Source organism: Dromiciops gliroides, chromosome 3 (assembly GCF_019393635.1).
Source record: "Dromiciops gliroides isolate mDroGli1 chromosome 3, mDroGli1.pri, whole genome shotgun sequence".
NCBI classification, from domain to species: Eukaryota; Metazoa; Chordata; class Mammalia; order Microbiotheria; family Microbiotheriidae; genus Dromiciops; species Dromiciops gliroides.
In genome coordinates this window covers 648390905-648414616 of record NC_057863.1, presented here as the reverse complement: position 1 = coordinate 648414616, position 23712 = coordinate 648390905, and the positions used below count along the sequence as shown (strand labels likewise).

At 45.0% G+C, this 23712-nt stretch overlaps 1 protein-coding gene across 1 annotated transcript in view; it reads left to right on the top strand.

Moving 5' to 3' along the window:
- The window catches only part of LOC122748241 (netrin receptor unc-40-like), a 49177-nt gene that overhangs the window by 2950 nt on the left and 22515 nt on the right, over positions 1 to 23712 (top strand). The window contains 2 exon segments of the mRNA XM_043993911.1: positions 5083 to 5358; positions 5441 to 5713. Of these exon segments, the coding sequence (XP_043849846.1) occupies positions 5083 to 5358; positions 5441 to 5713 (549 nt within the window).

Here is a 23712-nt window from a genome sequence, read left to right as displayed (position 1 = left end):
GCACAAAGGATTGAGTCTTCCACCAGACACAAGGGGAGCTGGGCTCTCCAGGGCTTCCAGCTTCTGCTGGAGGGGAGGGACCAAAGGAAGAGGAGAGCTCTATGCTTGGCATCAGGTGGTCTGGATTCCAATCCTAGCTCTAGCATTTACTGTGTGGCCTCAGGTGGGTCACTTCAGCTCTATGACTCTCCATTCCCTCATCCATAAAATGGGGATACCAATCCCAACATTCCCTGCTTCTCTGGCTGTCCTGAGGAAAGACCCTTCGTGTGTGGTAGAAATGAGACGGTCTCTGGGGCTCCTTCCAGCTCTAGGTGTTCTCATTGGCCAAAGCCCCAGCTTTGCTACTCCTGGGATGCTCCATTAGCCCCACCAACAAATGAATTGGGCAGCTGGTGGCCCAGGGCTGGACCTAGAAGAAAAGGCTCTAAGATCATTTGAGGAGGGGGCTGTCAGCTGGGCCAGGGGACATGAGGAAAGGCTTCTTGGGAGAGGTGGAAAGTGAGGGGAGCCTGGCAGGAAGACAGTTCCTGCAGGGACCTCCAGTGGAAATGCATGGAGGGGGATGATGCAGGTCAAGAAGGAAGAAAGAATCCCTAGACACTAGTAAATGCTGTATCAGGTATGGCTTAATCAGAACAATGTTGTGACAAAAGTCAAGTGAGCTGGGACATTGAAAAGCTAAAGAGGACTGGTGTAATATGCAGCCAGGAGGAGGCTGTGCTGGCCTGAGCCGGCCAGGGTGGAGCCAGAGAGGACACCTGGGAGGAACCTGCTTCCCCACATTTTCTCCACTGATGCTCAGACATGAAGGGCTCATATTGGGCATTGGCTTCTAAACTGCTGTGTAGTCTCTCCCAAGGAGCATGAGGTCTCTGGGCTGCTGAGATTCCCTCCCTTGTACTTCTGGTGGCACTGAGCAGCTGCTGACCCATGAGGAGTTGGCTCCTTCTCTGGCCTTCTCCCTTGTGCTTGGCCATTCCTTCTCATCCCTTCCTATAGCCTGGGCATCTTGTTGGCCACGCCCACTTCTCTCAGTCCACAGGCCAGTGAGTGTCCATGATGAGGGAGCTCCTGGGGAATCACAGACCATCACCTGCTGTTCCTCCCCTTCTCTGGCATGGAGTTTCCTTGGGGCTGCTCAAAGCTGGGGCTTTGGCCAATGAGAACACCTAGAGCTGGAAGGAGTCCCAGAGACCGTCTAGTTTGGCCCTCAGTTATATGGGACTCTGCACTTTCTTCCTTGAATGGCTCTGGGACTTTTGTAGTATAAATTTCTCCCATTCCATCATATGCAAAACAAAAGACAGTGTTGTACAGTGACAGGACAATGGATTCAGGCACAGGGGGATGTGAGATCAAGGCCATTCTCTGCCACTGTCTCCTTCTGTATCAATGGGCTGGTCACTGAAAGTCTGAGCCTGGAGCTGCTTCCAAAGGGAGGAAAGAAAGTTGACCTTGAGTTCAGGGGGCCTCGGTTCAAATCCAGCTCTGCTGTTTGCTGTCTGCTTGGTCAAAGACAATTCCCAATGTGGGGCCTCAGTTTCTTCCTCTAACAATGAAGGCATTGACCTAGATCAGTGGTTCTCAGATTTAAGAAGGTCCAGAAACCTGGATGGGAAAAATTACAATTGTATTTTCAGTTTATTTTTCACTTTTCTTTGTAATCCTTTTTGTATTTCCTTTTGTGACTTTAAAGCCAAGACTCTGAGAAGGGTCCACAGGCTTCTTCAGACTGACTGTCCAAGGGCTCCAAGTACAAAGGAGGTGAAGAGGCAGCAGTCTGGAACATCTCTGATGTGCCTGAAATCTCTAAATCTGTTACCCTATAACCCTATAAACAATGATCCAGGACTTGGAGGTGACAGGAAATGGGGAATGTGCCAGAAGGGGAAGAAAGGAGTGGGATGAGATAAGGCTGCAGAGCAAGAATGGCTCAAGGGGGAAAAGAGAACTTTGTATCACTTAAAGGACTTTGGCCCTGGCATGAGAGGTAATAGTGAGCCCCTGAAGATCCTTCAGGAGAGGAGTGGCATGACCATATCTAGCAAAATTCCCACTACTTTCACAGTAGTGTGATGGGGGTATTGGAGGGGCACAAAGAAAGTCAGAGAAACCCGGCCATGCAGGGATAACAGAATCCTCCATTTAGCCCTGGAAAAGGACCTCAGCTATGCTTTAGTGCAGTCCTCTCAGCTTCCAGAGGAGACTGAGGCATATGGAGGGGAAGAGACTTGGCCAAGGTCACACACGTAGGAAGGGGCAGAGCCAGGATTTGAACCCAGGGCCCTCTAAGTCCAAATCAAAAGCTCTTTCTACTATACCCTGTACTATGTGAAGGTGCCCTGTGTCCTTCTCCTCCCTCTCCATGATCCATCCTTCTTAACTCCTGTCATACTTGCTCAGGGTCCCAGGAAAGAGGATGACCTCAAAACCTGGCTATACCTCTCTCTTCTTCCAGCCAAAGTCCACTTGGTGGGACCGGCCTCCTTATAAAAACATAACAGCTCATGTCTATGCAACACCTTATGGTTTACAAAGAACTTTTCAGGGATGGTCTTATTTGATCCTCCCAACAACTGTGAGGTGGGCACCATTATACCCATTTTAGAGGTATGGAAGCATAAGTCACAGGCAGGTTAAATGACTTGCTAGTAAGTCACATAGCTGAGTTAGGATTTGAACTCAGATCTTTCTAAGTCCAACACTAGTCACTCTGGCATACCAGGCATAAGACTCTGGGGCTGCCAAGACACATTCCATAGAAGTGCTACTGTGGTCTTCTTTCCCTGGAGGATGCTCACTTCCCAGCATGTCCTCATCACCCCTCAAGGATGGATAGTTGACCACAGCCTTGTCATTTCCTTGGCCAATTTCACTTGGCCTTACTGGATTCAAGGCTCCCTCAGTACCTGTGTAAGAGGTGAGTCCCCACTCTTCCTCACGCTCAACCTCTTATCATGGATGAAAGGAAAGACTGGGAACACTACCACAAAGAGGAAGAAAGAAGGTCAGGAAAACTCAAATATTTCTAATTTAGTCCTGTTTGGAAAGTAAACCTTAGATAGATGGGGAAGGAAGACCCAGGAAAGGAGTTCTGTGAGCCTGATGAATTGCTCTCGGATTACTTAGGGCCACATACCTTTCCCAGGGGCAAGGCTGACCTGCAAACTACAGAGAATGCAGGGATAAGGAAAAACTGGTATCTGGGCCCTCCTTGGGCCATGGGAACTCAGGGAAAGTCAGTCCCTCTTGACTCAGCTTCCTTGTAGTACAAGAAATTTTATGCAGGGGCAGCTAGGTGATGCAGCAGATAAAGCACCAGCCCTGGATTCAGGAAGACCTGAATTCAAATCCAGCCACAGACACTTGACACTTACTAGTTATGTGACCCTGGGCAAGTCACTTAATATTCATTGGCTAGCAAAAAAAGAAGAAAAAAGACATCTTATGTTGTAGGAGAGAAAACTCCTAAGGAAGAAGACAGCCCAAAGCAGAGAATTCATGAATATTCTGTACGTGGATATGATCTGCCCCTATGGGCAAGACAAAGTCATCAGCACAGGAGATTCTATTATAGGTGAGAAACCCCTGGACTTCAACCAGGTTGTCTGCATGCAGCTGCTAAGTGATCTATTTCCAGTCTTTTCCCTTGCCTTTGTTTCCTTTGGAACTAAGGTAACGTTTCTCTCTCTGAGCACTAGGGCCCCATAGCTTGTCCCTAGCCATTCCTCTCAGGCCTTCACCAATATACCCACCAAGGTGTGGAGGTGACCCTAGCTTCTGGAAGCCCAAGCTAAGGGAGCACCTCACCAAGCTGGTGTGGTGAATGAAATGAGATCAGATGAAAATTGTTGGGGATCAATGTCCGGTCCTGTGCTTGGGTTCAATAAGTCCAATGCATAAACAAGCATGGGTACAAAAGGGAAAATTACTAGTCACCAAGCCATTGAAAAACAATTAAAGCAAGTAGGGATGGTTGGCTTAGAGAAGGGGAGACTGAGGCCAGGCAGGAAACCTGACTTTTGGATGCAATGATAAATTACCTAGAGACCAAGCTCCCATGAAAGATGGGATTATCAGAGAAATCCAGAATCCAACAGTGAGACACCCCTTCATGTGAAAAAGACTTGGGGGGGGGGAATGAGTGGACTGCAAGCTTAATACTTGGGTCAAAGGGGTGAAAAGTCAGCCAAAACACCTAATGCATTTGAATAATGTTCACTTCCAAAGGTAAGGGAGTAACAGTCCTTCAGGACTGTCCAAGAGCCCTCAGATAATTGCATTTAATTATAGAAGACAGTTATCAACAGACATTGATACACTGGGGAGTGTCCAATGGAAAGCCAACCAGGTTGATGAGGGGTCTGGTATCCATATGATCTTCAGGTCAGCTGAAGGAACTTAGAAGGTTAACCTTGAGAAGAAAAGGCTTGGGGGAGATGCATGATAGCAATTTTCTGGACTCTTCTGGAGAAGGGGAATTAGATGTGTTGTGTATGGACTCAGAGGACAGAACCAGAAGCACAGAGGCAAATGGAGATAGGGAACAATGAATGCCCTCTGAAGTCCCATACAAGGGTACATTCTGTGCTTCAGTGGAAAACTCTCTAACACCTGAGCTGTCTGCCTCAGTTTGCTAAACTGTAAAATGGAAAGAATTATAGCCTCGCCCTCCCAGGCTTGTTGAGAAGATGAAAATGGATCATATACTATTTAAGATACTGCATGACAATAACAATGATCATAATAATGAGGATAATAATAGCATTTCTCTAGCACTGGCCATGTGCCGGGCATGGAGTAGGCACTTCATAAATGTGTATTCCTTACTCCATGCCTTCCTGACTCACTAGAGGAAAGGATAGTCCAGGACCCCACTCCATCCCCTTTATTTCCTGTTCACCTTACTTATTATACGACTATACAATCAGGGGCTGTGTCCCTCCCCATGGTGTCAGGGTCATTACCTTATGTCAGTAATGAAAGTGTTTGAACTAGGATTTTGGTGCTTTTGTCATGAAGACATGACCTGATGAAGACACAGGCTCTCACATTTCTCTCTTCTTTTTCGCTCTTCAGAAAAACCAGCCAAACCTAACATCACTGCCAGCAGTACCGACATCATAGAGAATGGCACTGTGGTCTTCACATGTAGCCCAGAAAATGAGGGGATGAACATTTTGTGGTTCCACAATTACCAGCGCCTGTCACCCAATGAGAGGAGACATATGTCTGAGAATAAGCAGACCCTCACCATCAAAAGTGTGAAGAGAGAGGATGCTGGCTCCTATCAGTGTGAAGTCTGCAATCTAGCTGGTGCCACCAGAAGTGACTCCCTCACCCTGACTGTGAATTGTGAGTGACTCTGACTCTCCTCCCTCTCCAATCCTTTACCCAACAGTGGCTCACGACTCATTTCTCTTCCTTCTTTACCCAGATGGACCTGACCACATTGTGATTCTTCCAAGCCCTGAGAGTGGGGAGATTGAGGTCAGATTCAAAGACCCACTCATCTTAGTGTGCCACATTGAGTCTTACCCACATGCCCTGTATGGATGGCAAGTCAATGGCACCATGAACTCTGACTCCTTTGGTAACACCTACATCATTAAAACTGTGTCTTGGAAAGACTCTGGAACATACACCTGTTTGGCAAAGAATGATGTGACCAAGTTATCAATCTCTAAAGACATCACAATCAAGGTGGTTGGTACGTGGTCTCTCCCCTAGTTCACAGAAGTTGCTTAGTTGGGACAAGGATGGGAAACCAGGAGGAGGTGCTCAGGCCCATGAAGGAGGGCAGTTTTTCATTGTGAATTGGGACAGGACATGGAAAGAAAGAACCTAATTCTAGAGAATGTGGTCAGACTTGTAGTGAATGTCAGTCCATTTACTACTGATTTGTCCTTGGTCAAAATGGAGACCAACCTTCCTGTTTCCTATAAGAATCTTAGAAATTGTCATGTGGAGTACAAGTTCATTCATCATTCCATACACCTTTGGGTTCAGAGCACTGAGCCAGGCACTGAGGGAAATACAAGGTTTAGCTAAGAGGTTGAAAAATTATCGAAGTAAAAAGCTTCCTGAAAATTAGAATGAACCAACCAGAAGCTAATAGACCTATGTAACAACAAAAAAATATTAAAACAAAGACCAAATACTGAAAAAATAGGAAAAAAACTGTGAGGCACCTTAAAGGAAGGAAGGAAGGAAGGAAGGAAGGAAGGAAGGAAGGAAGGAAGGAAGGAAGGAAGGAAGGAAAGAACCAGCCTGGAAATTGGATAGTAGAGAAATCAGAAAGAGCCAACCAAAAGAAGTGTTTGGCATCAAGATTCAAAAAATCATAACAGAAAATTGTGCAGCAATATGAGAAACAGAAGGCAACGTGAAATTTTTTTTAAAGTCTCCTCCTAAGAAAAAAAATTCCTAAATGAAAACTCTGAATGTCATAGCCAAATCCAGAGTTTCCATGCCAAAGGAAAAAAATTTCTATAAAAATCTAAAATGAAATTATTAAAGTACCAAGGAGTCACAGTAAAAATCACACAAAATTTAACCACTACTATTATAAAAATTTGGGTATGGTGGGATATAATATCAAGGAACAGGGTAGAATTTTATAAAAGTGGGATTTGACAGACCTCTTAAGATTATTGTACAGGAATAGAGAAGAGCGTGCATATTTCTCAGCTGTGTGAGGCACTTAAAAAAAAAAAAAACCACCTGACTATGGATCAAGGCATAAATTCTTCCCAAAGAAATCCTGAAAGGAAAAGCATTAAAACACTTCTTATACTGATAACAATGGAACAAAACTTATATTTACTAGAGTCACTTTGAGAAAAAGATTGAAAACAAATGATTAAATAGCTTAATTCTAAAGGACTTATGGGTCAAAGACCGTTCTGTAATTTCTTGTCTTGTCCAAAATAAATGATCTCATTTCAACGAGTAAATGTGAGGCCATCCTGTAGCTGATGGTAATCATTATCATCAATGACAATACATAGAGTACTTGACATACAAAGATGAAGGACATAGATCAGAAGAAAGACCAGAGGCAGGAAGAACAATAAGGAGACTATTAAAAAAAAAAAAAGTCAGACAGAAATTGATGAGGGCTTGACTTTGGCCAGGTTGGTGGGGAGCAACATAAAAATAAGTTCATAGGATTTAAAGTTGGGGTGAGTGTTACATGTAGGTCATCTAACTCACAATGCATCATTTTATAGATTGGGAAATTGATGTCCGTAGAGGAAAAGGAACTCGCCCAAGATGGCAGAGCTAGACAGTAACAATGTAAATATTCTGATTCAGGTCTCCAGGTTTGAAATCCACAGCTCTTTCTGTTGTAGAGCAACTACATTTCAAGGATAGATATGAGAGACATTGATTTAAAGGTTTTCAAAGAGAAAACTGACAATTGGAATAGTATGTAAGGTTAATTAGATGGGGACAGTGGTAAGAAGGATGAATCAGAGAGGTGAAAGAAAAGAAGCAGAAACACTGGTTAGAAACCTATTGCCAACATTTGGAAGAATGAAAGTGAGGGGATCTAGAATAGAAGCTGAGAGGAGGGGGTAGATGTGAGAGATGCTCTCCAAGTAGAATCAATGCAAATAACCATAACATTAGGGAAACAATCACAACAATTGGTTAGATGTGAGGTTTGAAGAAGAGAAAAGGTCAAAGATGTTTTCTCATTTGAACCCAGGTGACTGAGAGGTTGATTCTGCCATCAACTGAAAGAGAGAATGGAAGTGGCCACAATGTGGGAAAGAAATCATGAGTTCAGAGATTGATTTTGTAGACTTTGATGGGCTTGCCCAATATTCAGGTTTCCTCAGTTGTTTGTCAGACACCCCACAATGTGCCCTTGCCAAAGAGATACCTAAGCTCTGAAGAACAAAGGCCAAATCTGCTTCATTGATCAACAAGCATTTCTTTAGCATTGAAGGAGTACTAGGCTCTGGGCACAAGTACTAAACACTTCATGTTGGAGACTCCTGAAAAACACTTGGGGCAGCTACATGGCGCAGTGGATAGAGCACCAGCCCTGGAGTCAGGAGGACCTGAGTTCAAATCTGGCCTCAGACACTTAACACTTACTAACTGTGTGACCTTAGACAAGTCACTTAACCCCAATTGCCTCACCAAAAAACAACAACAACAACAACAACAACACTACTCAAGGTTCTTCTTTTGTCTTCTCTGTCCACAGAAGAAAAGTCCAAAGGAGGAGGAAATGGCTGCTCCTTCTCTGGCATTGTGTTTGGAGTCCTAGCTGGAGTGTCTTTGATGGGGGCCCTCATCTATTTCCTGCTCTTCAGAAAGACAGGAAGGTAAAATATGCTTCCTCTGGCTGTCCTTCCTCCTGGTCTGTCTCACTAAATAGAGGAGAGATACCGGCATGTTTTCTGCACCTTCTACCCTCTTCTGGACCTGGTCTACCTCCCTTTCCCAAACTCCTGGTTCTTGGCACTAATTCCCTTGGGTTGCCTCCTTCTCTGGGCTTTCTTTTCCCCTATTCCCTTATCCCCTATCACTCCCCCACTGGAGAGGTGACTACACCTAACCATTTTTCTCATACCCAGAAGAAAGGAACCCAGGTCCAAGAAGGTACTGTGATGTTTAAAATCTAAATGTGTGGTCGCCTTAAATTAGAAACTTTAGCACCAGTCTTTGGGCATTAAGCATTTATTAAAGCACACAGGTATTCACATGGAGTTCGGAAAGTTAAGAAAAGGCCTATCTAGTGTAGAGTTCCAGCCTAGTCAGGTTCTTCCTCAAGTCCTCTGACAGGAGCCTGCTTCAATCATGAACTGCCCAGCAAACTGTGTGTGGAAGCTTTTTATGGGTCCAGAGCTTGGGCGGTCCTTACACACTGCTTCAATCTGGATTGGCTAACATCATCCAAATCCATTCGTTCACTGGACCTGAAGGTGGTCTTGAGTTAAGTTCAAAGTCTTCTGAGAACAATACCTCTTTAAGGGGGAGCCAGATATGCTTACAATCTAATTAACTTGAAATAGACTAATCAACAATCACTCTCACTTAATTCAATCAGTTTAGATTAATCTCCAGGTGAGCCTTTGAGTATCTGCCACATCCCATTATTTTATCACAGTACAAAGGGAAAGGATAGAGCAGGCAGCAAGGAGAAAGAGATAGGTGGCTATTCACTGCCTAGTGAGAAACCAAGTAAAGGATAGGGCCACTGAGGTAGATTCAGACTGCTCAGACAAACTGAGTAGGAGAATAATGGTACCCATGTGTGGAGAACCTAACAGAGAGGAGGTTGTATTCAGGTTTAAGACATGAAGCCTGAGGGTATCCAAAGACAAGCCTTGACTCTGCTCCAACTTTTCCTTCCACCCCACAGAACTCTTTTACTTTACTTGAGAATGCCAGTCCCACACATCTCTTCTTTCTTAAGGGCCAGCAACCACCTTTCAGAGGAGAATCCTTCAGCACCAAAACATGGTAAGTAAAAGCACCAACCAATGAAAGCAGCACCTGATGGTGGCCTTGGGAGATTGGGCTCCAACCAGCATCTTCTTTTTTATTTCAAGGAGAATCTGTGAGCTGTCCTTCCAAGGATGGCCAAGTCCCTTTGTTTTTCTTTAATAGGAAGACCATGAAGCCTCACAAAATGAAACTCTGAAAATAGTCGTTTATTTGATTCATTTTATTTATTTATTAACTTATTAATACATGCACTCAGCAGGCACTGTCAAAGCCCTTAATATTTAGGGAACTAAGAGCTGAGTTATTATTTCTGCAGGGCCTGGGGATGGGGACTCTCAACACTCTCAACTCCCTTTTCTGCTCCTCTGCTTACATTATAACTCTGTACTTAACATCTACCTGTGTGATCCTTGGGAAATATCCCTCTGCCACAATTTCCTCAGAGAGGCCTGGGGGAGCTGCTTCAGGAGTCCCTTCCACCTCAATATCTATGCTCAAATTCAAGATGGCTTTTAAGCACAAGATCAGAGTCATCCCATGTTGCTTTATTTCCACCATTGGCTGCCATTCCCAAAGAAGTCATCAGCAAATGGCCAATCTACTGAGGATGAGCCTCCCTATATTTAGTGATAGAAGCCCTTTTAGACCAGAGGAGCCTTGCAGAGCTGCCCCACCAGTGGAACAGCCTTCAGGACCTCTAGGTCACCTCCATGCCTTGATGAGTCACCAGATGCAGGCATTGTGATCAAAATGGCAAATTCCTGGTCCTCATTGAGCTGACATTATCCTAGAACTTCTCTGTTCTCTCCATCAAGGCAGATCCATAGGTGAGTGGAGGTGAGAACATGGGGCCCATGCAGAACCAGACTCTACAAGGTCAGGCTCTTAGAACCAAAGACCTAGAAGTCTTATCAAATCTGAGCATGCACATCCCATTATGAAATCTTTTTTTCTTCTTTCTCTCTCTTTTTTTTTTGTTTTTTGGTGAGGCAATTGGGGTTAAGTGACTTGCCCAGGGTCACACAGCTAGTAAGTGTTAAGTGTCTGAAGCTGGTTTTGAACTCAGGTCCTCGTGAATCCAGGACCAGTGCTCTATCCACTGAGCCACCTAGCTGCCCCCCGTCATGAAATCTTAAATGCACAGAAACCCAGAACACTACATGACAAAGACCCTGGGATTTCTGCACTGGGAAGAATGAATCCCTCCTCCTCTTCACCTCCTGGTTTCATGGCTTCCTTTGAGTTCCTGCTAATATTTCTTCCACAAGAAGCCTTTGCCGATTCCCCTTAACTCTGGTGCCTTCTCTCTATTGATTATCTCTCCAATTTATACTGTCTTGATGTAGTTGTACACAGTTTGCAAATTATCTCATCTTTAGACTATAATCTTCTTGAGGGCAGATTGATTGTCTTCTTTTACTTTTATGCCCAATGATTAGCAGTTTCTGCCATGGAATAGGCACCAAATTAACACTTCTTTGGCTGTTGTGGGGAATGGGGAGGAATTCTACTGAGTCCTTTTCTTGTGTTTTCTGAGAAGGGGAGGGAAGGAGGAGGAGACAGTCCCTCACAGAATTCAGGCTCAGGATACACCAAGGAATTCTATGTCTGAGTTTCTCTCTCTCCAGGTGAGGATGCCACCATGTATGAAAACAGTGTTTTCCCAAAAGGCTCAGCTCTGCCTGCACAGGTAGGGACAGAAGGACTCCTCCAATCACTTTCAGGACTTTGGGGTGTCAATCAGAGAATGGGAAAGAGCCCCTTTGTGCAGATCTGGAGATTCTTCCTTGCCATGAGCCTAGACACTGGCTGTGCCTGCGAGATTGCAGGATAATAAGAGCACCCAGATTCGGCGGAGAGTGTCTGAATGAGGGTGAAAAGAGGGGTGAACATTTTCTAACATTGTGGTGGGAACTTACTGGGAAAGTCTGAAGAGAAAACTTTGGGAGGGCATGTTGTGGTAGGTGGGGACCTGATAATGATATTTGGAGCCATTCCATATGCAGGACAGAATAGATTTACCCTCCATGACCCCAAAGGGCATATTATGGAAAAAGGAATGGAATTTGTAGAGGTAAATTAAAGATTGGTTTCATGAAATCTTCCCAGTGATTAGATACCAAGTGTTCTCTGCCCATTACCCTCATCTCTCCTCTCAAACACAATACTCTAGATCAAGCCATCACAACCCAGCCCTGGACTGTTGCAACAGCTTCTTCATTGGTGTCCCAAGCTCCAGGGTCTCCCATCTCCTCCAAACAACTGGCAAACATATACCTGAGGCACATGTTTCAGCAATTTCTTTCCTGATTTAAGAAGGATCAGTGGCTCCCTATTGCCAGGAAAAGAAACTATAACCATCCCTGGTTTGTTTGTTTGACTCCAGGTGATAATTTCATTGGTGTTCGGGAGTCCCATTCTCAACAATGATAGGCAGAATATAGTCTTAGAGTTCTGCTGGCCACTGAAACCCTAAGGCACTTACCCAGCTTCTTAAGGCCAGTTTGTGTCAGGGGCCAGACCTGAAGTCTGCTCCTTCTGACTTCCAGGCCAAGTCTTCACCCAATAACCCCTGCTCCTTGTATGGCCCTTAGGTTAATGTTTCCAGGTTTATTATGATTTATTATACTTCCTGAAAGTCAAAGATTCAGCCTCAATAGCCCCTCTCTTATTTCAAAGAAGCCACTTTCCACCTGCCCTCTCTGGACCTCTGCACAGGTTGTCCTAAGCCTGGAAGGGGCTCCCTCCTCACCTCCATCTCATAGAATCCTGACCCTTCTGCCAGGTTCAGCTCAAGTGTCAGCCCCAACAGGAGCCTGCCCAGCTCCTTCCTGTTGCCAGTGCCCTCCCTCTGCTCATCCTTCTGTATATATTTGGAACCTGATTGTCACTTTACTAATGGCTTCCAAAGCAGAGAGTATTACTTCTGTGACTGCCAGGCTGTCTTATTCTTCTCTGTTCATCCCATGAGTAAAAGAATGAAGGAGTAAAAGTCATTTATGAAGTGAATGATTCGTATTCAAATCATATTCAGTGCCTACTGTAGGACAATCACCCTGCTAAGTGAAGAATTTACTAATACATGTAACAGTACTCATTTTCCTTGCTGACATAATGATGAAATTGAGGAAGAGTCCACAAATGGAGAAATGGTGCCAAAATATGAACATATTGCTTTGAGAAATTAGAGACCTGGCAAATGGAAACAGAAATCAGGGCAGAGTTGATGATGGTTCTAGAACTAGAAATCAGAAGAGGAAAGAGGGTTAGGGTGAGCAACTCCAGGTTGGGAGTTCCAGGAGTAAAAGGGTTAAGTCCTGGTGGGCTTATTTTGTGGATCAATCATAACAGCTGGTGACAAGCAGTCTGAGAAGGAAGTGACTCATGGTTACAGATCAAGGCTTGGGTGGTGGGTACCTGAAGAGGCAATCACCACTCAGGACAGAGAAATTCTCTTAGCAGGAATTCCAGGCAGGAATAGAATAAGTCTTTCCAGGATTTATGGCACAATGTCTGGCACGTAGTAGGTGCTAAGTTCTTGGTGAATGAATACAATGTGGAATGGGCTACCTAGGACATGGTGTCCTGCTCCACACTGGGAGTCGCCAAGAAAGGCTGAATGAGGGGCAGCTAGGTGGTGCAGTGTATAAAGCACCGGCCCTGGATTCAGGAGGACCTGAGTTCAAATCCGGCCTCAAACACTTGACACTTACTAGCTGTGTGACCCTGGGCAAGTTACTTAAACCCCATTGCCCCGCCAAAAAAAAAAAAAGAACGCCTGGATGACCACTTATCACATGAGTTGTAGAGGACATTGGTGTTAGGGTTTGTCACACTAGATGTTCTTTTAAGTCCCTTGTAACTCAGGGGATACATAACTACGACATCTCTAAGACATTTGCAGATTATCACTTGTCATAAGGTTCCTTCTTTATCAAGCACTCTCTGTCCTAAATTCCTTTCCAACTCTGATTTTTGGGGGGGTTTGACTAGGTGTTGTTTCCCCTCCCACAGGGCCTGGACTCCTCCCCTGCCTTTCCTGAAGTCCCATATGAGAGCACCTATCAGGTATGTGCACAAGGGGAGACCAGGCCTCATTCAGGGACCAAGGCAAATGTAAAAATATTGGTGGAGGATGAATTTCTTATTTCTCATGAGAGAGGGAACAGGAACCAGGCCAGGATGGAGGGAAGTAGGGACAGGGTCTGAAGAGGGAAGAGTCCCCCTAGTGCCAGCCTCGACTCTGGATGCCAGTGACGTCTCTTCTCTCTATCTCCAGACACTGAATATCATCGCAGCAGATGTTTATGACAAGATTGAGCCCTTGAAGAACCCTCAAGCCTAAGGAAGAGAAGAAAGTCCCTAGGGATGTTGGGACAGCCTTTCTGTTTCCCTTCATAAAGGAGGGTTCAGAGGCATCTCTCAGGGCAGAAAGCTGAGACATCTGGATCAATGCAAAAATCCAGCTGGGGGGGGGGGGATAAAAAGGCTGTATTGGGGAAGAGGGAATACTTGCAGGGTGCCAGGGACACCCAGATCTCTCAGACAAAATTAAGAGGAATGAAAGAAGCTAGAGCTCAGTATGCCTGGGCTGCTTAGAAGCCAAGGCACCTTGTGGAATATTTGGGTCCATAATCTGTTGCTCCCCAAGTGCTTCAATATTTTGAATCTTCCATATTTTTCTGTCTTCCTTACCCATGTAAAAGACAATTTAGAAACTTCCATGTTTATTCCTACTGAACTAAGCTGTAGATGACCCATCCTATCAGAATGGACCTAAGATGTTGAGATTCTCAGAGTCAAAATCTTCTCTCCTAAGGTTTCATGAAACCAGGAATGTTTGGTTCTAGACAACATGATCTCAAATATGGAGAAGATCATCGGGGTCCACAAGAGGCAGAAGAGGCTGATGGCAGTGAAAACCCCAACAATGTATGAAGAAAACATTCCCAGAAGGCCAATGCTGACTACAGGGAGCAGGGCCATTCATGGCAGAAAGAAAGGCCAGGAATGGGCCCTGATGAAAGGGACCCTTGGAGCCCAGTAGTGAGCCCTCCTCATGGAGTACTTCACTAAAGACAGAAGGGACTTCCATGGTCAGGAGCTGAGTGGCAGCCCTTAGCTACAGAGATCCTCAACACAGGAACCTCACCACCATTTTGTATGTACCCAGTCCTTTCAGGGAAGCTTTATTTATCAGAGAATTCACCTTATATTGTTGTTTTTAGAGGGGATGATTTGTATCAATTGTTCTTATTATTTCTTATCAGTAAATGCCTTTGCTATCTTTCCGTCTGGTTACTAAGGGGGAGCACAATGGTAGGAGCTCATGAGAAAGAGTGTTAAAGACCCTTTACAGCTGTGAGAAAATAGTCATAAGCTTCCATCTGGGGCCCTAAAAGTCAGCAGTGAGAGAAGGAGTTGGGTGAGGTTCTACACTAACAGGTAGGTATACCAAGGGGAGCAAAGACAGAAAAAAGAGCTGTGAGTACATGAATGTTTATAACAACAGCTGTTATTGCAGCAAAGAACTGGAAAAATTTGCATCCCTCCAGTGGGACAAGGATTAATGAACTGTGATGTATGAAGATCATGGAATTTTGTTGTGTCATAAGAAATGTTAATTTGATGGATTCAGAGAAATATGGAGGGAATTATATCAACTGATCCAGTGAAGAGAGAACAGGGATACCAATTCCTAGAGTAACAGCAAGAATAACAGAGGTGAAGGCATCCAGATAGCCTCAGAATGTAGGCCACTGAGGGGCCAATCATGACTTCAAAGATGACAGATGAAATGTGGTTCCCACCCTTTGGCCAGGGGGGCAGTGGGCATAGCCCTTGGCAGACTGAACTCAGCTTCCCTGGCAGATCAGGGGATACACAGGCTTCTAGGCTTATCCTCACAGAGCAGAGGGGAAAGGAGAATGAGGGGCCCATCATAAATTTGTCCTTATTGACCCTATAGCACATGGCCCCAAAACTTCTAGAACCAAAGGTCCTGTCGTTCCAAAGAACCTTATTGAAGCCTCTTAGGTAAATGGAGTAGGAAGCTGTGGCCTCTCTCACCCATATACATTTCAATAGTACCACAGCTGATCCTTGGTGGTGGATGAGGCAGAAGAACATAGAACACTGGATTTGGGTCCAGAAGACCTAAATCTGAATCCCAGCTTTTCTCTTTCTCCCACTGGGCCCCAGCGCAAGTCACTATTGTCTTTGACTTCCTTTCTTCCATTGTCAAATGAGGTTGTAGGATCAGTTCATCTCTGTTGTGGCTGTTGCACAGTCATTTCTGAATCTTCATGACCCCATGGACCATAGCACACCAGGCCTTTCTATCCTCCACTATCTCCCAAAGTCTTCCATGACACTATCCATCCATCTCATCCACTACTGTCCTTTTCTTCCTTTTGCCTTCAATGTTTCCCCAAATCAGGGGCATTCCCAATGAAACCCATCTTCTCCTTCTGTGGCCAAAGTATTCAAGCTACATCTTCAGCATTCAACCTCCAATGGAATAGCCTAAATTCATTTCTTTAAGTGTTGACTGATTTGATTTTTTGCTGTCTAAGGGACACTCACAATTCCTTCTCAGCCCAACAATTCAAAAGTGTCACTTCTGCCATGCTCAGCTTATCTTAGAATCCCACCCTCACAGCCATTTATCACTACTCAAAAAAAGGATAGATTTGAGTATATGGATGTTTGTCAGCAAAGTAACGGTTCTGCCTTGTAAGAATATTTTGACTTATTGGCCTAATTTGGGGGGCCTAATGTGACTGGAGGACTAATCTGGGGACTTTTGACTAACTGGCTATCTGACTGCTATTAATTTAATGTGGGCCATTTATAGAGTTCCACCACACTGCTCCACTCCCAAAATTGAGAAGCAAAAGAGTAAGAAGCCTCTTAACTAAATAATCAAAGCAGAGTTTATTTATGAGACGCTATTTAAAATTAAGAATACAGGGAAATAAAATGTACAACCTGACTGCAACCAGGTCTCTCTTTCCAACTGCTGGGCCTGGAACTTTTTTAATACAATAAGGGCCTTTGCTGCTTCTTGCCTTAGGGTATGTTCCACTTTCACTACTCAGGTCCTTTATTCTAATTCTGACCCCTTTTCACTTTGTCTATCCCTCTGCTTCTAACTTTCCTCTCCTTACTGCCACCACTGAACCCCTGTGTTTCTCTCTCACCGACCTCTCCTGTTCTCCTAGTGCTCCAGTGTCCTTCCCTGTTCTGTTTGTCTCATCAGCCCCCTTGCTATCTCTAGTCTCTGGAGTCCTCCTTAATCTTGTCCTTCAGCCTCCTCTTGTCCTTTGGCCTCAGTCCCTTCTTGCTCTTAGCTTTTTCTCCTTCCCCTGTCTCTTAGTGCTCCAGCCTTTCTGCTCTCTTAATCTCATCTGCCGTGTCCCCTGAGTCTAACACCCAGGTCTATATATATTTTCCTTTTCTCCACTCAAATCTTGGGGCTTCCTGTGCCCCCACACCCACCAAACTAACCCACCAGCCAGAGCTGTGGCTGGGGCTAGGGGGATGCTTGAGCATCACGTGCCTCAGCACAGGCTATGCCAGAGCCCGGTCTGGATGAGCCCAGGATCCCTCAGATAGCTCTGCTCTGGTCGGAGGGAGCTGGGGGCTTCTTTCCCCCAACTGTCTGAACTGACATCTTGTACAGCCCACAGGGCTTTTTGGCTCAGCTGAAGCAGAGGAGGAGGGGCACCAGCACCTCCCACACAGAAGAGACCCTGAGGGCCTAAGGCTTTCTAATCTCAGCCCAAAGGTAGGGTCCCCAAATCAAAAAAATTTCCACAGCCTTTTAGTGTGCTGTCCAGATTTGCATGACTTTCCTTTCAAGAAGCAAGTGTCTTTTTAATTTAAAGGCTATAGTCACCATCACTAATGATCTCTAAGGACTCCTTATTCCTTCATGAGGTTGGTTCACTTTGTAGGGGTCAATCTTATTATAAACATCCATACACAGCCGAGCATCTATGAAGGAAGGAAGGAGTTGACACAGACATCTCAGAAGGGCAGGGAACCCCATGAGGGTCTCTTGTCCTTATACCTTTTATCTCCTTCTCTCCTTCCTGGCTCAGTGTCTTGGCTCCATCAGTAACAAAAAGTCCATCCCCAGCCTGCATTTCTGCATCTTCCTTAATGCCTTTCTGAGGGCTGGGTATCATAGAACCTTGGATTTGAAGGTGGAAGGGACTACCGAGGCAAGCTAATCTGGTGTCCTCTCTTCAAAGAAGAAGAAACTAAGATATAAGGCTGTTTTTCCAAGGCCATAGAGGTATTTAGCACAGAGGCAGAATGTGAACAGAATAGGAGAATATGGAGTGAACAGGGTTGAGAGTCACCATCCCCAGGCCAGGCCAGGCACAAAGAGTCACTTAATTCTGAGTCTTCTAAATATAAGGGTCTGTGACAGTGCCTATGAGTGTTCAGATCCATAAATACTGTTTAAATTGAACAGAGTGGAGGACTTCTGGAGGCACGGAATAGCATCAGTCTTGCTCATCTTCCTACTACAGAAAATAGAAGAGAGTTGGCCTTCATGGGAAAAATAGCTCCTACCTTCTCCTTTCACAGACATATGTTCCAAGGCTCCCACAAACTGCAGCTTTCTTGGGTTGGGGCCTTTACTTACTGTGTTTGGGGGCTGAGGGGTTCTTCTCTGGAAGGTGCTTTTTCTGGACCTGAGGAAAGAACAGCCCCATGGGAATGACCCTCCTGAGCAGGGTAACTGGGCTTTCTGAGCCTGAAGGGACAATCACAGCAAAGCCCAGACATCCCTTTTGAAAGCCCTCAAGCTTCATGTCTTCTCCCAGGGCTCTGGGCTTCTTGGCCCTCTCTGAGGCCTTTGGCATGAATAAGGATCTCCTCCTTCTCCTCATCCTCAGCTCCTTCACCTTCTTTCTCCCATTCATGCTGCCTCAGGCCCAGTGTTTTCCCAAAGGCCTTTCCCCCTCCCCTGGGTTCTCTTTCTATAACCCACTAAGAGGCTGACAGCTCCTCCCCATGTCTCTTTGAATCTATTGCCCACCCCCTCTCCCTGTCCTGCCTGCTGCCTCTCCATTCTTCCCATCTCTGCCTGGATGTCATCTCTGTTGTTTGGGGGCTGGGAAAAGTCTAGGTCTTGTCTCTTTCCTCAAAAAATGAGGAAGTGAAGATTGTTTCCCATCCTCTTGTCTCCAGACCCAGCCTTCTATCAACCTAGCTGGGAAGTTGGGGGAGGGGTAGTAGAGTAAGGTGCCCTCTATCTGCTCCCACTGTCATCAGCACCATCCCACTTCACTTACTAATGGCTTCTTCCCCATAGAATATTAGCTCCATAATCGCAAAACTTTCTCATTCCTCCCTGTTACTCTAAAGGAATGAATGATTCCTATTCAAGTCATACTCAGTGCTTACTAAGTGAAGAATTTACTAATACATGGAAAAGTGCTCATTGTCCACAATGAGATTATGTTTAAATTGAGGGAGAGCCCACATATGGAGAAATGGTAGGCAGGCAGGGATATTTTGCTTTGGGAAATTACAGGGATGGCAAATGGAATCAGAAGTCAGGACAGAGTTGATTTGATGGTAGGTCCAGCAGTGGAAAGCAGGAGAGAAGGGGTGGGCGGGGGAGAATGCCCAGGCTGGGTGTTCCAGGAGTGAAAGGGTCATATCCTGGTGGGCTTGTTTTGTGGACCAGTCATGGCAGCTGGTGAGGAGTTATCAGGGAAGGAAGTGCCTCATGCCTAGAGCCCTGGGCTTGAGTGGTGGGCAGCTGCTGAAACAACAACTACTCAGAACAGAGAGGTTCTTATAGCAGGAGTTCCAGGCAGGAAAACAATAAGTCTTTCCAGGATTTTTGATCAAATGTCTGGCACATAGTAGGTGCTAAGTAAGTGCTTGGTGAATGAATGCAGGTGGAACAGGCTACCTGGAACATGGTGTTCTCCACACTGGGAGTCTCAAAAAAAGGTTGGAAGATCTCTTGTCACATGATTTGTAGAGGACATTGATGTTAGGGTATAAGTCATACTAGGTGACCTTTTAAGTCTCTTCTAAAGCAGGGGATCTATGACTGTGAGGTAAGAGCCCCTTCTGATTGTCTCATGTTATGAGGTTCCTTCTTTATCGAGCATTCTCTGTCCTAAAGTCCTTTCCACCTCTGTCTTTTGGAGGTTCTTACTAGGTGTTGTTTCCCCTTCCACAGGGCCTGGGCTCCTCCCTTGCTTTTCATGAAGTCCCATCTAAGGGTCCCTATCACATATGTGCACAAGGGGAGGCCAGGCCTCCCTCAGGGATGAAGGCAAGAGTAAAAATACAGGTTGAGGATGTAAAAATATTTTGACTGACTTGGCTAATCCAGGGGCCCTAATCTGACTGGAGGACTAATCTGGGGACTTTTGGCTAACTGGCTATCTGACTGCTTTTAACTTAATATGGGCCTTTTAAAAAGTTCTCCACTCTGCTCCCAAAATTGATAAGCAAAAGATTAAGAAGCCTCTTAACTAAATAATCAAAGCAGAGTTTGTTTATGAGATACTATTTAAAATTAAGAATACAGGGAAATAAAATGTACAACCTGACTGCAATCCTCCACCTGCTGGTCTGGAACTTTTTTAATACAATAAGGGCTGTTGCTGCCTCTTGCCTCAGGGTATGTTCCACTTTCACTACTCAGGTCCTTTATTCTAACTCTGAGCCTCTTTCACTTTGTCTATCCCCCTGCTTCTAACTTTCCTCTCTTTACTGCCACTGACCTCTTCCTTCAGTTCTCCTAGTGCTCCAGTGTCCTTCCCTCTTCCCTTCCTCTTGTCAGCCCTCCTGCTGTCTCTAGTCTCCAGGGTCCTCCTTAATCTTGTCCTTCAGCCTCTGTCCTTTCTTGCTTTTAGCTTTTTCTCCTTCCCTGTCTCTTAGTGCTCCAGCCTTTCTGCTCTCTTAATCTCATCAGCTCCCTAATCTTTTCCACTGGCCTCCCTCCCTCTGTTTTAACTCCTAGGTCTATCTATATATCTTTCTTCTCTCCACCCAAAACTTGGGGCTTTTTGCACCCCCACAGACCAAGCTAATCTGCCATCCAGGGCTGCAACTGGTTAGGGGGGCGCACTCGAGTCTCCCGTGCATACCACACCCAGGGCTCCAGGGGCCCCGGTCCCTGCTGTGCGCCTGGGACCTCGGCACGGGCTACTCCAGAGCCTAGCCTGGATGAGCCCAGTGTCTCTCAGATAGATCCACTCAGGTCAGAGGGAGCTGGGGGGTTTTCCTCTCCAGTTGTCTGACCTGGTGTCTCAGCCCATGGGGCTTTTTGGCTCAGCTGAAGCTGAGGGGGAGGGGCACCAGCCTCTCACACAGAAAAGCCTTGAGGGCCTAAGGCTTTTTAATCTTAGCCCAAAGGTAGGGTCCCCAAATCAAAATAAATTTCCACAAGGATGAACTTTTTGTTGTTTATGGGAGAAAGAACAGGAACCAGACCAGGATGGAGAGAATCAGGGACAGGGTTTGAAGAGGGAAGAGTCCTCCTAGTCCCGACCTCTATGCTAATGACATCTCTTCTCTCTATCCCCAGGCATTGACTATCTTCACAGTGGGTGTTTATGACAGGATTGAGCCCTTGAAGAACGCTAAAGCCTAAGGAAGATAAGAAAGTCCCTTAGACTGTTGGGACAGCCTTTCTGTTTCCCTTCATAAAGAAGGGCTCAGAGGCATCTCTCAGGGGAGAAAACTGTAATGCAAATTGAAACAACTCTGAGGTACCACTTCATACCTATCAGATTGACTAATATGACAAAAAACGAAAATGATAAATGTTGGAGAGGAGGTGGGAAAATTGAAACACTAATGCCTTGATAGTGGAGTTGTGAAATGATCAAATCATTCTGGAGAGACATTAAAACTATGACAACAGGGCAACCAAACTGTGCATACCTTTTTATCCAACAATACCCCTACTAGGTCTGTATCCCAAACAGATCATTTTTACAAAGGATTGGAAGGGGTTTCTGAATTGTCATTGATTTTTCTAATGCTGTCATAATGTTTTCTATGATAGAAAATGTGGAGTTCTCTAGCATCAGCTTTGTTTGTGCAACTGATTTTCAATAGGGGCTGATTCAACTGATGAACTATAACATTCAGCTGATACCATCTAGCAAATGCTACAATCATATCATTTCCTCCCCACTTTCCAAGTTTCTTTAATTCGTCAACATATTCTTCAAAAGAAGAGTCATTTAGTCTAAAAGACTATGGTTAAGCATATAAGAAGCTGATTCTTGTCTGTGTCTGAGATGATTCCTACAGTGACCTTGTAGCTGATCACCTAAAGCCCTAAAAAGGCAACTTCCATCTCCCAATCATTTACAGAGACTGAGTCCCAAGGCATGTAACTGGTCAGTGGGACTATCAAATGGGAACTCTCTGTTGCCCCTGGGCTCTCCTTGCTCTTTAACAGTTGCTATTGTTAGGGATTTTTGCTCTTTAGTGTCTACTTGAGTTTTATCTGAAATCTCTTTACCTATGAATGTTGCAGGCTTTACATGAGAGCAATGAATCCAAGAGTCTTTTTCACCAATTTTAATGGCAGTAGGAGTTGTCAATAATACCTGCTGGGTTCCACTGATTCTCTGCAAATTCTTTACATATATTTTATCTCCTGGATTTAAATTATGCAATGAAAAGTCTAAAGGTCCCGCCTGGACCACAGCTCCTGCCTCATGGAGTTCACATAGCCTAGTCTGTAATTCCTGTATATAGGAGGCAACAGAAGTATCACCTCCCACCAGTGATGTATAAACTGGGGAAAAAGTTTTAGCTTGGAAAGGAGGCTGACCAAAAAGCATTTCATAAGGAGATATATGAAGTTCTCCTCTCGGTCTACTGCGTAGATAGAATAATGCCAATGGTAAAACATCAGGCCATTTCAAATGGGATTCAATGCATAATTTGCCAATCATACTCTTAAGCTCTTTATTCTTACGTTCAACCTGGCCTGGACTTTGTGGGTGATAGGGTGCGTGGAATTTTGGAGTTACTCCAAAGAAAGAGTAGATTTGGGATAAAATCGAATCAGTGAAATGTGTGCCTTTGTCAGAATCAATTCGGGCTGGTGGGCCAAAACGAGGGACTATCTCTTTAAGAAAAATTTTGGCAACAAAGGCAGCTGTGGCTTGGGGGCTGGGAAATGCCTCCACCCACCAAGTGAGCTGATCAACTATACCAAGGCAAAATTTATAATGTCCTGCTTTTGGCATTGTAATATCATCAATTTGCAAGTGCTCAAAGGGTGTATATGCTAGAGGACATCCTCCATAAGCTTTGGCCTTGAAAGCATGCTGACTATAAGATTGACATGTGGAGCAGCCCGAGCAGATTCAAGATGCTGTATTAGTCAAACCTGTTGCTATCCAGGTTCTCTTAATAGAGTCTACAATGCCTTGTGTACCAAAATGGCCTTTTCTGTGAACAGAGAGGCATACCTGGTGGTAGAATTTCCGGGGAAGAAGTGGCTTACCTTCCGGAGACACCCAGATGCCATTGATCTGTTTTGCCCTAAATTTCTTTTTCCATTTTTCCACTTCTGACTCATGATAAGTTAGTTTAAGAGGATCGTCCTCAGAAGGTGAGAGGTTAAATATATGTTCAGGAGCTTCTAATGCAGCAAGCTTGGCTGCAGAATCAACTCGTGCATTCCCCTTTGAAACAGGATCATTATTCCCTGTGTGGACAGGGCAATGTACAACAGCTAGGGAAGAGGGCACTTTCAGGGCATCTAGGAGGTCCTTGATAAGGTCCCCATTTGCAATAACCTTGCCCAAGGATGTTAAAAAGCCTCGTTGTAACCAAATCATGCCAGTCAAGTGGCATATACCAAAGCCGTATTTCGAGTCACTAAAAATGGTGGCACTCTTCCCTTTGGCTATATTACAGGGTAAGAGCCACAAGTTCAGCAGCCTGCGCACTAAAATGGGAAGGCACAGAAGCTGCCCAGACAGTGTCATAATCAGAAACTACAGCAGCTCCAGTGAAACGGGCCCCCTCTCTCATAAATGAAGAACCGGCTGTATAGAGGACAAGATCAGGGTTTTCTAAAGGTGTATCAAAAAGATCATCATGGGGTTTCTCAGCCATATCAACTAAAGAAGCACAGTCATGCAATGGCTCCCCCAAAAGTGGTAAGTTAGGGAGTAGTGTTCCTGGGTTAAGGACTGTGCAGCATTTTAGAGTAATATTCTCATT